Below are 17,758 nucleotides of genomic sequence, written 5' to 3' on the forward strand. Positions count from 1 at the left end.
TAATCAATTACATTTAATAACTAATCAACATACTCTCTAATTTTTGCGTACCTTCAAACATGTGCAAATATTTTGATGAGGTAAATAGAAGAGGTATTCGGTATCAGCTTAACGTTTTCCCACAATCTCTCGGATTAAAAATTTCGAGAAAGAGAGGTGTAAAGAAAACTTTCTTTGAGCAAATTTATTAAAAGTACTAGTAAAAAAGTCGATAACGAGTCGTAAAAAGTGATATGCAGTTTCAGTCGAAATATGCGAAGACTTCTATCAAAGACACTATTGTAGGTGTTATTTATTTATTTATTTATTTACAAAAATATAGAAACTATAACTAAATTACAGAACAATGTATTAAATAGAAGCTATGGCATCTGGGGCCTTAAGCTAATATGAATGTGAGGATATACAGTAGTACAGTTGATTTAGGTGATATTGAAAATGTTAGAGTGAGTGAAAGATGCGAATGAATAGTATTTCATATTTTAATATAGATTACAAAACATTGTAGGTGTTATAAACATTAGTTTATTCCTAAAAATAATCGAAATAATTGTTGATAATACTTGTGGGTTTATAGAATTAAAAAATTCTTTCGCTTTCAGTTAGATTTTGTCAGCTCTTTGCATATGTATGTTCATTGCTTTTGTGGGTACATATTCAAATTGTTGTGCAGCTATATTTAATCTTATATATATTTATGTATATATTTATTTACACGATTCCTGTGATATACAAGCATAACCAACATTTGAATTGTGTTGAATATTGTTTTGTAATTTTCTGTACTACGTCTTTTATAGATAATGACCCAGTTTGTATTATACGCTTTTTTCGACTTGCTTTTTCGTATATTAAGCTACGAATTTCTTTTCTACATACGCTCACACATATACGTGACGATGACCTTCTTGGCAGACGTTGTTATGTGTTGCTGAGCTCATTCTTGGTTGGGCAGATACAAATTAAATTGTTGCACAAAATTAGGCGGCGTTAAATTTGTTTGTAAAATCAAATATTTAAGAATTTCTATTCAGCTTATAATATATTTTACGAACGCAACAAATCTAATTAAAGATTTCAATTTTACAAGCAGAGGTCCTAAGAATTATTTCCAATTTATCAACCGACTATATAACATTGTTATTTATTATAATTTCTGTTTTTAATTTTTTTTTTGTTGATAAAACCTATACTCACAGCTATCAGACAAATATAAAAAAAAATCATATAAGTTACTTTTATGGAAAATCGTTCTTAGCCTTCTTAATCAATTTGCCATTTTTTCTATGCACTTATATTCAAAACTCGTTAATGTTCCAAATGGTCATTAGCACCTTTTATGGTAACGAATTGATTGAATCAACTAACTGGTGATGTATGACGTTCAATATTCCTGTCATCCATTCGATTTTACACACTTTGTAGCAAGTGACCTGGTAGATTTTGACCAAAAATGATTTGTAGTTAACGCTTATTGTAGTAGTTATTGCTTAGAACTTAATTCTAATCAAACAAATACTGTAATAGTGCTTTCATAATTGTTATAAAATACTTAGAGCAATATAATTCTCACGTTTTTCGCTCTCTCGACAATTATGGAATCAACGACCTTACGACTGGCAGACAGTCAATGCAGCGATAATAAAAGTTGTCGGCACACCGTTGAAATCCAAATTTGGCAAATGTGGAAAGGTTTAAAATGGCAAAATATGTTTTACTCTTAATTTCTTTTCATTGCCAACATGCGAACTAAATAATAATTACTATTTATTTATCATGCACAATAAGTACTCGCATGTGTCACCTACTATAAATGGAAAACTTACGCGCGAATGTGTATTTCCATTTACTGAAGCATAGTGCTACGCATATATAAATATGTACATATATGTGTGAATGTATATGTATATAAATGTTTGCACATTCGCTAATATATGAATGTTTATATTTTTATCATAAGTCTGTCTCTGATCTGCTAATTTGTTATAAATTCGCTAAATGGTTGCTTAATTAATCAACATTTTATTTAGCAAAGTTTAACTTTGCTCAAATCAGTGGTTACAATTAAATGGAATACTTTTATGAAAAATATTAAAGTAATTTTAACTTTTCGTCAGTTTACTGTTAAAAATATTTTGAGAAACTCTTCATGTACATTTTAAGGATTGTTCATTTTATCCCTTTGAATTATATCCCCTTTCGAATAAATGTTCAAAATGAGTAGTCTGGCAACAACGGTTATAAGAGAGTATATTTTCTTATTAGAATCTACTATAATTTAACACTAATTAAAATTACCCCATCTCTTGCTTTCTGCAAAATCATAAATATTTTAATTAAATATACGTACTTATTTATTTAAGTTGTAGCCAAACATTTTTTGACTGCCACAAGCCAATTTTATGCAATTAGTGCTCAGATAATTTAACTACTTTTTAAAGTGCTTCATTTGTGTTTCATTGTATATGCAAGCATCTCTTTCGCACAACAGTTTCGTGTACAAGTGTTTTACTAAATACGGTGCTAGCTGGCCTTGTTCAAAGTCGTTTTGAGTCATTCACAAATTAAGGCGAGGCTTGTGAGAGCTATATTCTCTTTGGTTGTTCATTTTCCAGTGTTAGCAACAACAATACACGACTGTCAACGTAATATTTGGCTGGCCGTAGTCGGTGTGTCCGCTTCCAAAGAATTCGAAATTTTTGACCGATTTCATTTTGCGATACGAATTCACTCAGTGCTGAGCTCATAATTTTTTCGCTGCGGCATTTAAAATCGAGACGTGGTATTTTGTGTTAAAAATTATTGAAGTTTGCAAGTTAGTACAGCCTCTTTTGTGTGCGATACTAAATCGAGTTTATTCGTAAAGTGTAAAGAAAAGTGCGTGTATTATTAAATTCATCAAGTTAAGCTACCTTTATAAGGAAAAAGTGCTTAACGTTAAAAGAAAGGTAGAAAGAGGAAACAAAGTAGGAATAGTAGCAGAAAAACCGGTGGTTCCAAATTGTTCGTGTAGTGTGTTTCGTTTCGTTGCGTTCCGCATTCATATCTTCTCTTTCTTTTTCGCTATTCTTCGTGTCATATTTTTTTTATTGTTTGAGCCCTTACCACCGTCGTGTTCATTTTCTTAAAAGTCAAAAGTTAATTTTTTGTATCGTTTGGTGCTGCGAAAAAAGTACGAAAGTTATTTAATTCAAGATATTATGTTTTAAACTTTTCTTTTTTGACAAAAAAAATTTAACAAATTTGCACAAGAGCCAAAAAACGAAAATTCGTTTATCTTTTTCCAGTTTCAAGTATTACTTGTGTGCCGTTTGTGTGCGTGGTAACCATCATTAAAAGTGCGAAGCTAAGTTGAAAAGAATTCTGCCCACAACGATCAAGCCAAAATTTTGGTGTCATAAAAAAAATTGTGCAGCAGTAGTGTTGTTGACCATCCTTTACCCCACGTTTTATAAAAGCAGTTAAATATGACGACCAGCATTCCACAAGGCACTCTTTTGGATGTGCTAAAGAAGAAAATGCGCCAGACCAAAGAAGAAATGGAGAAATATAAAGATGAATGTGAGGAATATCACAAGCGTTTGCAACTTGAGGTCGTTCGACGTGAAGAAGTAAGTTCGACTCTGATCATAGCAGAATTTGTTAAGGGAAGAGGAGGGTTGTGTACGTGTATACCCTGTGGCCTGACGCAGGTGTCGCTATCACTTAATCGAAATGTTTATTATAAAACTTCCATGAACATTAAGATTGGTTTCTCAATGAAGTTTAGATATTGAACAGTTTTCTGCGAATACTTGATGGGTCTAATTTTGATTTTTATTGTTGATTCTAAATAAATAATTTTAATATTGACCATTTTCGATGTAAAGATTTCTCTCTAATATTTTGAATTAATTTTTAATATGTGTGACAAGGACGACGCATCCTACGTTGCACAGCTGTCTGCGAACAGTGCGGAAACGTCAAATATCTTGTGTCAATATTGCCATATGTACAATTTGTCAAAGGGGACATTTTTTAGCATCAATATTTTCAACAAAGTTTAAAATTTTGCATTAATTCTAAATTAATTGTTTTACAGAAACAAGTAATTTCAATAAAATCAATATTAAAATTACGTAATTTATAGATGACTATTTAGTTTTATTCGTAATACAACTGATTTCTGATCAAAACTTTTACCAGCTACTTCATTTATTAGTTTGAATTACCTTAATTCATTAATTTAATTTTGTTCCAAGAATGTGTTTTATTATTGAAACCTGTAAGTAAAGATATTGTAAAATATAAGGATAAACAGCTACTGAAGTTCAGTTACTTCCACTTCTTTCTTTTTTCATCTTTTATATTAATTATAAATGAAAACATCAGAAAATTAAAATATTAAATAATTTTATGTTTAAAAAAAATGAATGGCTTAAAAAGTATTTTAATAAACATAGAACTTGCTTTTAGATATTTTCTCTAAATTAGTTAGCACGTGTTCGTCATTCAATCGGTAGTTAATTAAAATGTAACTGCTAAGACAATTAAATTTCATTTTAGTATGGTTTCCGTTACGGCCTTCATTTATTCCCAATTTAAATAATTACAGATGGTTTCTGTTAAAATTTTCGTTGAAATTCATAAATGAAGAATACCAGGTAGAACTGAATAATTAAGTTCCGCTTGAGGCAATGACCGGCGCTGTTGGCAAGTTTATTTGTAATGGTCAATGTAGTTTTTATTTTCGTTTTTGATAGTTACTTTTACCATTTCCATCAATATCTCTGAAGTGAAATATGAATTTTTTCAAAAATGTTTTTTGTTGAAATACTTATTTTTAAGTATTTCTGATTAAGCATTATTGGTTATCTTTACATGCAACATTTCAATTTTTTTTATATTTTCAACTATATTTTACATGGAATGATTTTTAAATGTAGCATTTTCTGTGTCTACTCATTTGCGTAATATAATTGCTATAACATGTTATACTTATGTCGACTATGTAAACAATAAATAAAGCTGCCGTTACTGAGCTGGGGCAAATAGTTTGCTATACAAAATTGCTACCATGACACAAGGGGAAGAGTCGAGCTCTAATATTTAATATTATCTGTGGGTCGACTATCTGTTGTGCTAATTCATGTTCATGGTTCGGAATGTCTATTCATTAGGTCATTCCAATTTTTGAGTGATTTTCTCAACTATAAATTAAATCTAATGTTTCAAACATTTTCTATTACATTAAACATACAATCACACATATGGTAATTATGTATGTTTTTTGTTATTTTATGTAATCATTATTGAAGACATATTTTGTATTGGTGTGTCATACCCTACTGATGTCATACAAATAGCTACATATTTCATTAAAAACAATCATTGGAACACATTTGGAAATAAAATCATTGTACATACCAAGGTACATAATAAAAAATAGTTAAAAAAAATGTATTTTCGATCACATTTTAGGTAAAGTTTAATTATCTTTATGTGGTATGAAGTTAATTGAATAAATTGTGGCCTTCACATTACATCATGAGATATTTTCAATTACTAAAGCAATTAGTAATTTTATTTGTATGCTATATATGTGATTGAGCAGTTTTGATCATTTGGTGTTTGGTAGTAAATCTGGAATATTAGTGAAGAAAAAATTGTGTCTTTCCTGAAAACTCACTAATTTTAGTTGACTTAAATTATAAATAATTGCTACGTATGTATTATGTATCAATATGTATGTACAAGCGACATTTCTCTAATGAATTAGTGAGTGCTTTGCATATTTTATCAGCATGGTAATCTAAACTTTGCATTCGTTTGTCGCGAACACTCCTTAATAGCAATGCATCAGACATATTGCCATTGAAATGAGTGAATTATATTCGTTTAAATTATATGTTAATATATGAAAGTGTATTATTGTATGTTGCTATTGACAACGCTGTGTGACAGTTTTTCATAGCCTCAACAACAAATGCCGCTACATTTAATATAAAAGCTGTGACGAAAAATATATTTTCTTCGTAACCATGCAATGACCAAGACGATTTGTTGCCGCATTCAGCGTTACTCGTTTTACTAATTATAATAATAACTAGTTTTATAATTCATACTTTGTCTCAACGCTATACCGGCACATTTGTGCATAGTTCCTGTATGTACATATGTATATGTATAGTAAATTCTGGTCTAGAGATTATTGGTTAGATTTGCAAAGAAAGCAAGAAATTTGAATGGCACTTTGGTCATTTTAATACTTCTTGATATGTGTATGTATGCGTTTCTGCTGTATCATTTCAATGATTCTTTTACTACATTCACCAACCGCTCACTCCGAATGAGGTTAATTTCTCAATACGGTTATAAGATTTTATTATGCTTATTTGTTGTGTCTCATTTACATGCCACAAAATTGAGAGACAAAGTTGTCTTGAATTTTTAAATACTTTTTAGCAAGTTGTCCAATTCAATGACCGTTTATCGTTTACAATAGTTGAGAAGCGTATGTATAAGATACACTGCGGCTTACCGCTCTTATTGTTGCCCGATTTTTTTTTATGCTAATGTTTTTTTTTTATCAGTTCTCTACAATTCTTTCACCATTTACACTCCCGTATTCGTGAACGTTTTGTTCACTTCGTTGATTTTGTTAGTTTGGAATGTTTGTTTGTATGTATGATTGTACATGTATATGTAGGTACATATATATGTAAGAATTTGAGTGCTCAGCAGGCGATGACGTAAGCTTACCTTCATTCAAATTCATATCACAAGTTGTGCACAAAGCTTGTCATACTGTAGTGTATTTTCTTTTTCTGTAAATTTATCTGATTTGTAGTGCCTTATATGCATAATTTCTTTGAAATATTTGCTCTTCCATACCTTTGGTTTCGAAAATAGCAAACGTTATTATCCAAATATATACAAATCTATATATCTATATTATATAGATAAATTTCTCCCTCGTTTTGGTTATTTGGATATTCCCATTTAACATTTTTTCTTTTGTAGCATGTTTCAACATTGCATGCCTAACTTGTTGAGTAATTTTTGGTGGTGGTTCCGCAGCGCTTGCCCCACCGATGTTACAATAAATTGTTGGCGCTGGCCAATGAGCACTACCACATTTAGTTTGGTTTGCTTAGTTGGTCAACGGAAATATTAACTTCTAAACATTGCCAAGTAAATTATTTGGCCCTCTCTGAGGTGCATAGTAGTATACATTTATTACGATTAATCGTATCTTTTTGCATTAAAAATTTAGTTTTTAAAATTCTGGCGTAAACTTTTTCCATACATACAGTGGGAGATACATACATTCCTCTATTGCACATAAGTACAAGTTTTTTTACTCATTTCTGTAGTTGAGGACGAAATTCTATATACATACATATGCACAAGTATGGCATGAAAATATATATTGAATTTTTTGTCTCTTCGGGTGGTACTAATAGTATTTGTCATGGCAAATGTCTCGTGCCCAATGATGTCATTCAACTTGAATTTATGGTGTTGTTACTTTCATGGCGTACGGTAAAGCGATCATCTTGGCGCCTACCTATTGTATTGATAAGGTTTTAAAGTTTATTGTGAAGGGAATTACTTTAATGAATACAAAGAAATTTGGTTATTTTGTTCAAGGTTTAAGTGTTGTTATAACTTAATCGAATAATAGAAAATTTTTTAGGGATTTATTTACTACATATATTTTCGGATATATGAATATTCAGATCGTTGCGTTTACGCTGACAAAATTCGGCTGACACAGCTAATTAGTAAATTTGAAAAGTTTTTCAAGAAGTTTTAGGAGATTCAAAATATTTGCACATACCTTAGGACGCAACGCGGAGTTATATTTATTTTTACAGGTCATCAAACCAAAATCGGATCCCATGGAGTTTACTGAGAACTACAGTAAAATATTTATAGGAAAAAGAGAGCTTACCCACTAGCAGTTGTAGGGTTTCAGCTTAATAGTTAGCAGTTTTGTTCTTGAAAGCTGAATATTAGACAAAATCTAGAAATATGAAGTATAACTTCCCCAAATAAGCATAATTTTCTAACTCGCTGAGAAACCAATAGTTCATGGAATATAATTTTAAGCTAATTCTAAAAGTATTTGAGTATTTCTTATTTTAGTTATAAAGATTTATCTTAAACATATCTTATAAGGTATAATATAAGTTTTTTTGTATTGGAACGAAAATTCTATTTCCTATGTGTGGTGTTTAATTTGAAATTACAGGCCGAATCAGAAGTAGCTGCATTGAACCGTCGCATTCAATTGCTCGAAGAAGACTTGGAACGTTCAGAAGAGCGTTTGGGATCAGCCACAGCCAAGCTTTCGGAAGCTTCTCAAGCTGCCGATGAGAGCGAACGGTTAGTATACCTTTGTTTGCGAACTGCAACAAAGGATTTTTATTACATCTAGAGATTAACTAATCTTAATATCCTCTTAAGTAATTTATGGTAAATGTATTGGTACTTTATCTTCATACGAGTGATATAGTATAACAGATTTATGCTGATATATATATATAATAATTTTAACTATTACAAATTCCAATATACAGGATACGAAAAGCTCTTGAAAATCGTACAAATTTGGAAGACGACAGAGTAGCTATTTTGGAAACTCAATTAGTCCAGGCAAAATTAATCGCCGAAGAGGCCGATAAAAAATACGAAGAGGTATATTTTTCAGTAAACAACTCAAAAGAGTTCCTTTAGTACGCCAAATTAGTGTGCGTACTTAGTTAGGGTCTTAGGGTTATTAGGCTTACATTTGTTTTAGGTGAAAAGGTTTAGGAAATTTGCTCTCAAGTGTTTTTTTTTATTTAATTTGTGGGTAATGCTCTCTACCGACGTGTAATTTTTTTATAGTTATAAGTTTATGTATTCCATTGTATTCATTTATATGTATGAAACAATTTACAACTGAGGCGTTTGGACCGCAACATGTGTTCTGGATTACAACGTACTGCCTGCTGCTGTGCATCTTATTATAATAAGATATTGACTCTAGGTTAACATTATAAGCTCATTCCTTGTAAATTATCTCTTATTTCTATGTATTTGAAAATTAATTCAAAGGTTTCTTAAAGATGCCATTTTATTTTCTTTACTCTTTTTTTCTTTTAAAAATTAATTAAATTAAATAATTGTTTATATTGACAGAACAAAATGATAGTTTATTGTAATTGTCTTGTTACATTGCCATTTTCACTAATGGTGTTCAAATAATGTGATTTTAAGAAATTTTTGAATTAACTAGTGAGAAATAATTATGAAATAATTATAGTAATTGCTTAGAAAGGCATTTCTCTAACCCAAACATCAAATTTTTTTTATTTACTTTCTACAATATTTATATAAACTCAATATGTGATCTTGGTAAACATAACCTCAACGAAAATGGTTCGCACCGCAACTGTATTATCTATATACCTAAATTGCACGAAATAAAACAAAAACATATGACTATTCCTACTGTAAACAAATATAATATATATATTTATAAACAACAACAACGTGTTACCACCACCGAAACGTATGCGCCTTCCAATTGTTTTTATGTCGACATCAATGTTAAAACTGTGTGTACCTACTACTACACCAACAACAACCACATGGCCGACACACTGATGGAAACACCTGTATGCTGTGCGCTAAACTGCATCTTTACCGTTTTTTCTCTCAACATACCGTTGAACGGTCTCCTATGGGCATTGAAATCGATATAATAACATCAACTTGAAACTGTGTGAATAACATGCAGCGCTCGCAAGATTCTTGAGAACCGCTCCCTTGCCGATGAAGAACGCATGGACGCCCTTGAGAATCAATTAAAGGAAGCTCGTTTCCTTGCTGAGGAGGCTGACAAGAAATACGATGAGGTGCAATATGATAAACCAATCATTGAGTTATTAGCTAAGCTTAGTTGTTCTATCGCTGAGTCGTCTTCATTCTTAAGAAACACCATATCCACTATCACTACCGACAATGATATCAACAACATCACCACTGCAAATGCAATTAATAATGTTACTAACTCTAGTGATAATGTAAATGTAGAAATAGGCACTGACGCTGACGCTAAAACTGACGTGAACACGAACAATGTCGAAGATTCGGCTGACGCTGACAATGTTGGCAAAGATATCAATACAGCGGCTCCAACACCCACACAAGTAACCTGATTTTGCAATTATCGACATGTGAACAAACTCAACAACATTAGTAAACTGAAAAACAACAAAAATGCATATTTTTTGCAATGCGCCTGCATTAGCTGAGAGTTGATTGATAAAATAATGACTATAGTAAAGAAGTAAAAGAAATGAAATGACTTGACGATGGTGACCAGATAATTAGGTAATGACCAAAGCAAATACAAATGTAAATACATTTGTGTTAAATGCTGCCCAACAGTTGGTAGTTGCTGTCTGAGGTGACTAAACGCAATATAAAGCACCCCAAATCTAGAGGGGTATTTGGCACTTTGGTTGTTGCTTTGTGTGTGTGTCCACATAAGAAAGAAATATTAGAGCATCGCTAGTATGCACTATTTGTACGAACGGAACCGGAACATAGTAACTGATACGGATATATAGGAATTGAAACTAAAGATAACAATAATTATTGTATAATAATTTTATATGTACGTTAATTAACAAACCCATATTGATTTTTTTTTTTAACTAATAAAACTTGTGCTGCTACTATATTGTATATTCACTGAAAACAATAAGTAAAGAAAATTAAATTTGTAAAAAATAGAAAAAATAAATTTAACTATTATGTGCATTGACTTGAAATAAGTATAGTTGAGCGTTAAGTGAAAGCAGGAGCGATATAAAAATGGCTGACTGATACGTGAGAACAATTTTCAAGTAAAATGTAATATAATGTAAGGTTGCCTTTACAATTACAAATTAAAAATAAGCGATCAAAAGCGGAAGTAACTTCCTTAAAAAACTCTTCCTATTTTTTTTTAATATATGTACACGCGTACGGTAATAATTTACACATCATAACTTTTTGAGATATTTACTAAATATTTTCTGAAACACATTCGCACATCAGAATGAAATTCAAAACGTTTATAATCTAAAATAAAGAAAGTATAGAAAAATGCAAACAAAAAGACCGCATAAACTTAAAGTATATTGCGGTTTAAAATGGTGCCTAACTTGCCTTCTTCTATACATCTATACATAAGCAAATTATGCTTTATTTTTACTTCCAATATTATAAACGCACTTCAAAAATTATTTAATTTTAAAGTAATTAACGCAATTGAATATTGGAGAGTTTGGTTTTACCACTTTATATTTAAATTTAAATTTATGATTTAATTATTGGTTAATTGGTGAAAAAATTTTATATTTAAAATTATATTTTAAATTTTATATATTCTCCTGCACATGCTTTTTTTCTCATAATAACAGAACAACAATTATAAATGTTAAAAATATACACAAAACAAAATGTACATATTTAAATATGTAGTTACAAGAATTCAGAAATGTATACCGGTCAGTCATTTAAATTATTATATTTGCAAATATTTATTTACCTAAATTATCTACAATATGTCCAATTAAAACATTTAATATCTTGTATTTTATATTAGATATTTAAATTTTATATAACTCTATAACTCAGCACATCAAATTATTTAATTCTGTTTAATAATTTCATATGATTATAAATAAAAATAAAAGTTTAATTGATTCAAAGCAAAATAATGGAGACAACAGCACGTCGTTTTTAATGAAATGGGAGCAATGGGAGCAATATTCGTTGTTTGAGCAATGGTTTTGGTACATTTTAAAAATATTAGAATTTTTGAACATATATTACTGGTTACTGAAAGGATTTATGTGTTATATTCATTCTTTACATAGAGATTAATGAGGTTTTGAGCTACAATAATAATTGATATAGGTTGTGTGGTAAAAGAAACCTCTTTAGTATAATTTCTATTTGAATTTCATTTCCAATATTTTTTTAGTTCGAACTATAGAACGCTGCAAAACTTTTACAAATATATACTCTGTATACAAATGGAACCACAAAGAAAACTGATATGATAACTTATAATTGATCAGCTGCATGCGATAAGATTACATTCGGTCGTTAGATTAGTAATATGGCACTTCTTTATAACTTCTTTGTCGCAAGTTTATAATGAACTGCAAAATATGTTTTTTCTTATTTTATTTGGGCCTTCAATTGCCGCATTCTTCATCTTTAGTTTATCAAAGTAAATAATGAAGTCAACACAGTGAAAGGTCTCTTAAATTAAAACTGTTCAATGAAAGTATTTTAGAGCAACACAAAACGTTGCAGGGTGCCGCTGAAGCACATTTTTGTGCGCTAAACACATATTTGCACAACATAAAATTCAAAGATAAACATACAAACATACGCATATTTTTTGACTTACTTATAGCAATTTCTTTGAAAATGAGTTTACCTTTATCTTTCGTCATATTTCACTTCCTCCTTTTATGCGTTTTCGCAAAAAAATGCCATCGAGGGTTATACTTTATGAGTGTACTTTCTTGTCTTTGAATTTGTTCAAATTGCCAGTGATTTCATCGCACCCTTTGCTTCGATGAATCATACATATGTATTTAATGAATTGAAGTTTCTGTTGTTTCGGCTTTTCGCGCATTGTGTACAAACACACTCACATCTCATATATGTACATATGTAAGCCAACCAACTTGGTGGCGTCTACTAAACCCGATCGTGATTCAATCGATTGCCATCTTTATTCAAGCTAGAAGAGCAGCGCTCATTTGTTATCACAATTTCACCTTGTGGCCATATAAGGTAAACGTTATAAATCAAGCATTTGATGCATACCTATTTGTTCATTTTGGAAAGCGTCATAGCAAGGGAAATAATTAATTTGGAAATATATACATAGTTATGTGTATATTTGTGCACGTACTATTTTAAAAGGTTAATTTAAATTTTAAATGTTCCATTTTATAGGTTATGAGGTTTATATATTATAGTTTATAGCCAGGGATAAATACTGGACCACGGTTTATAAATTTTGGAAGGTTTTACTGTCGTGCAACAATTATGTATGTATATAATTGCAAATCGGTAATATCGCCATTCAATTGTATTTGACGTAAATTATACAAAAAATCCTTTGCGAAAAAGCCGGCTTTATCTTGAGCATAATGATTTAAGAGGACGTACTGTAATGAAAATCAATTGAATAATGTTTTCATATTCATATTCATATTTCACAGGAGAGGGTTAAATGTAGATAATAAGTTTAGCTACATCATAATTATGGTTTTTATAAATAAAAATTCAAAAATGCAATGCAGTAAAACATTTTAAAATTGTGTCGAAAATTTTATTTTTACGGCTTTTATGACGACAGAAAACCACTTTGTATTCACTATGTACTGTTATTCCGGATATACCTAATTAACTACCGTTAGTTAGTTAGGGTCTATGAAGATTTTTTGAGTTTTACAAAAAATGTACAAAAACCATAATAATTGTTCATTATACTCAACGAAGAAAAGCTAGCCAGGGCTCACCACCGTTGTAATATGTTATAAATTTAAAAAAATATGGTACATAAAGTAAGCGCACAAGTTTTATTTACACTATTCGTATATTTTGCTTTTCATATTTTTTTTATGAAAAAATTAATGTAAAAACAAAAGTAATTGTAAGTAATCAAAAAGTGAGTTGACAAGAAAAACGTTGAATACAAAATATAATTCATAATTTCAATATCAATAAGTCAAATAATTAACTGGAGTTCTTAAATATTTTCTTTTCAACTCACATTATGCACACTCAAAATATTACTAATCTAACAAATCAAACAAGCTTTATGTTTTAAAATCGATGTACTTGGACTTAATACGGACTGGATTGTGTATTATCTGTACTTGCCTGCCTATTCATCTGTGTTCTTGCTGTTTGCTCGCCATTTCCTGCGCAAAAATGCTCTTGAAAACAAATAAGAATTCTATGTATTGATAACTGTATATCTTTTGTATCTCAATTTTCCCGTATTTCCAACTACAATGTTTTACTATACAATATTCAATGTGTAAAACTTAATATGACAACAACTACAACACAACAACACGAACGCGTTAAATTCCAAAGGTTGCCCGTAAATTGGCCATGGTTGAAGCTGATTTGGAACGTGCTGAGGAACGTGCCGAGCAAGGAGAGAAGTACGTTTAATACACGAAAGAATAACGCCAATTTTGCTCCACTGTCCTTAAAGCAGTTGGGAGTACTAACACAGTTGTTGTTGCTTTTGTTTATGCCATAATTAAGTCAAACAGTGAAATATGCAAGCAAAAAAGAAGTTAATGGAAAAATAATAATTTTATAAATTAGTTTTAAGTATTTGATTTCGTTTTGTTGTTTATTTTATTGCCCACGCAGAATTTAAACTGCTCGACTAACTCACGAAAGCGCAAGAAACCTAACCTAAAATTTTATTTTTTCTTTATTTTGTTTATTGTTTTAATTTCATTTTTGATGTTTATACATTTTATACAATTTGTATAATTTTTGCCTGAATGCAAGTTTAGCTAGCTAGTTAGAGCAAACTTTTTTAATGAATTGGAAAATGTGAATAATCAACAAAAAATGTGCCAAATTTGTATTGCATGCGCCTATTTACTTGTATAGCGAAAGTCAACACAAAAGTGATGTAAACAAATGTGTACAACAATGTTACAGTCATTCAAATTCATGTTCAAAAATTTAGTAGTAGTAAACATTTGCTGGCGTGCACATCAAACATTTTCACATTTCTCACATTCATAAAAATGAAAATACAAAATTTACACTTAATACAGCAACTAATTGAATATTGTTTTTACTTTTTGTATGTATTATTGCCGCTAAATGCTAACCAAAATGATAACTAAAAACGAAACGAATAAATGTTGTCACAAACATTAACACTATACGCTCGCTCGCTCGCCTTGCCGCTGCCTTTGGCACTGACATAAATGCCCATATTTGCCCTGTTTTATGTTAAATGTCCTGTGTACACTACACTATGTGTTCGCGTTGGCAAATGAAAATTTGGAAACAACTAACAACATAGGTTGCCAGAAAGTTAGTCCTCATGGAACAGGATTTGGAACGTTCCGAGGAAAAAGTTGAACTTAGCGAAAGGTTTGTAGCTGCTTTTATGTGTTTTTGATTTTTATTTTATGATATGCCTTTTAATATTAACTACTAATAACAAATTATAACAAAAATTAGAACAATTGAAGCCAATTTAGTGAAGTATATTTGTGTGTTAACCTTAAAAAGTGGTTTACTTGATAATTAAAATACAGTAATGTGTGTAATCAAAATATTATAATAGCCAATTTGTTGTGCATAACTCACAAAATTATGAGTCTATTATTGAAGTGAAACGAATTTTTGTTTATTATCTAGTCTAATTCCTATTTTCAACATCAGCTGCACATTTCTTGTTTGTAAAAAAAATTGAATAAAAAATTTGAATACCTATAATGGCAATCACTCATTCAACATAGACGTTTGCGTTGAGTTCCAGCAATTTTTTGAGCCAATCTTTATGACATAGTCACGTCTGTGCCAAAAAAAAAAAAAATATTTCGGCTCAATCGCCTTTTACGCAGCGCACTTGAAATGTGTTTTCTTTTTTATCAAATGATATTTCACTTTAAAAAGTAATTCCTACCGCAAATGGCAAGCAACTTTAGCTGGCACATCTATTGAAGTCATCTCATTGCTATGCAGTGATTTTTTTCTACATATTTATTTGTTTAAACTTTTTTCTGCTTTTATTGCGGTGATTTCTCCTCATTTTGGCGAAATGGTGAAACGCCAACTGAATATTTGGAAATCCAAGTGTTGGTACAAGCGTGTGTACCAACATATAGCAGCCTTTAATGTACTTTCAATATTTACCTGTACGCACACACACACACACACGCGCGCGTCGTATTAGTAATAATGAGCATCTGGCGATGATTCGCCAGTTCCTGTGGAGTTGCCAGTCATTTGAACGGAATTACTACATTTTGTTTGCATTTTGCATTGTTTTTTGGCGCTGGACGATTTGAAAGTGACTGCCAAAAAACAAAAACACAAACAAATCTTGTCCCCGCAAATTGGTTAACAGAAATTCAAGTGACACTTGGTTTTAAACATTTTTCATCATGCACAATGCAGCAATATATGTATTACAAACTGTGCTTATTATTTTTCATTCTTTCGACATTCAAAAAATACCACAAACAAACGTTAATATTTTTCCTAATTTCTTTTGAGTTATTGGCTAATTTATTTAACCATTTTTTTCGCGCTAACGTCAAGAATTTGATTTGTTGACACCATTTTTTTGGTGTCATTTGAGGCACTTGTTGATGTTGGCCGTAAGCAAAAACTGTTTCGACGCGGTGATTTTGTTCGCCAATAATTTAAACACAAAAATTCGCATAATAAGTGTGTTGGTAATTAGACAAGTGTTTGTTTTCTTTTTTTTTTCAAAATTGGCTTCGAATTTTCTATGAATTTACATACATAAATACCATTACTGTTATATTAATTTAAATCATTTATTTTGTTTAACAGCAAAATTGTGGAGCTCGAGGAAGAACTCCGCGTTGTTGGTAACAACTTGAAATCCCTTGAAGTATCAGAGGAAAAGGTCAGTATGCATAAATATGCGTATTTGTATACAATTATATTCATTTTAAGTTATATTTTTTTATATTTATAATTTCATTAAATTTTTAATTTCATAAAATATAATATTTATATGCGGTATTATTCTGAAAGACTGTTATGCCGATAGTTAACAAATTGTGATATATTATTAAGAAAATAAAGTGAAAAAACAACTAAACTTTTTTGCTATCGCTAACGGATCTTTGGTTTTTTTACGATTTTAATTGGTTAGCTGATACAAAGTATTTTGTTACCTCGTATGGTAATCGCGTGCTATACGAAACACTTAAGCCTCTAAGGGTTAAGTTCATTAAATTCTTATTTGTGGCAAATAAATAAATAGTAAAATTTTATCAAAAAAATGTGAACAAACAGCTTTCAGAATGGCACTTATAAATAATATAAAAATATTTCTATTATAATATTTTTTAATTTTGTTTTTTGTTTTTTATGTATTTATTATTGTTAGAATTTTTATTATTTTATTTTATTTATCTTATATTATATTTAACTCATATTAAGTATTTAAGTTATTTAACCTTGGATTTTCCTAATTAAAAATAATTCGTAAATTTTCTTGACAAAAACATTTTCCCTGGTTTAACGCAATTCATTGCACATCAAAAATTTAACTTCGTCGACTTCGCTGTTTAACCACATAAAGGCCAACCAACGTGAGGAAGAGTACAAGAACCAAATCAAGACCTTGAACACCCGTCTAAAGGAGGTACTATAATTAGTAACAATTTGAATTGCAAATATTTTGCGAATTCGATAAAAAATGGACCCATTCACAAATCTATGAAACAACGTAAATTGCGAAACGGCGTTATTTTTTGTTTATCAATTCAAAATAAGAATTAACTAAACAGACCCTTTACAATAGTTTTTGTGATTCTTAAACAAATTATATTCAAAGGTTTAATGTGATTTTCACGTCGTGTTATTCATTGAGTTAATGAATAGCTGACCAAATGCATCGAATTGTTATTGCTGCCGCAATTCTACTCGTCATAAACAACTTTTACATTCAATATTTGCATTT

General features: G+C 30.3%; 1 protein-coding gene and 1 long non-coding RNA gene across 25 annotated transcripts in view; one reads left to right on the plus strand and one right to left on the minus strand.

The window, feature by feature from the left end:
• Tm1_1 (tropomyosin-2) overlaps positions 1–17,758 on the plus strand; it is a 41,783-nt gene that overhangs the window by 13,141 nt on the left and 10,884 nt on the right. For 8 of the 24 annotated variants that reach the window (XM_011185773.3, XM_029040881.2, XM_011185767.3 and 5 more), the window contains 5 exons: positions 8,237–8,370; positions 9,770–9,887; positions 14,152–14,222; positions 16,618–16,693; positions 17,378–17,440. In XM_011185773.3, the coding sequence (XP_011184075.1) occupies positions 8,237–8,370; positions 9,770–9,887; positions 14,152–14,222; positions 16,618–16,693; positions 17,378–17,440 (462 nt within the window). Of the gene's footprint in view, positions 1–2,713; positions 3,173–3,287; positions 3,612–8,236; positions 8,371–8,564; positions 8,683–9,769; positions 9,888–14,151; positions 14,223–15,112; positions 15,184–16,617; positions 16,694–17,377; positions 17,441–17,758 lie in introns of those variants that run through there. The other 16 variants (XM_011185774.3, XM_029040882.2, XM_029040877.2 and 13 more) reach the window with 8 other exon arrangements.
• LOC105213154 (uncharacterized) lies at positions 263–2,221 on the minus strand. Its single transcript, XR_851762.3, has 2 exons — positions 1,574–2,221; positions 263–1,433 (listed from the first exon to the last, which is right to left on the minus strand). It is a non-coding gene; the product is annotated as an uncharacterized LOC105213154 (long non-coding RNA).

The sequence above is a fragment of the Zeugodacus cucurbitae genome, chromosome 2, assembly GCF_028554725.1.
Source record: "Zeugodacus cucurbitae isolate PBARC_wt_2022May chromosome 2, idZeuCucr1.2, whole genome shotgun sequence".
Classification (NCBI taxonomy): domain Eukaryota; kingdom Metazoa; phylum Arthropoda; class Insecta; order Diptera; family Tephritidae; genus Zeugodacus; species Zeugodacus cucurbitae.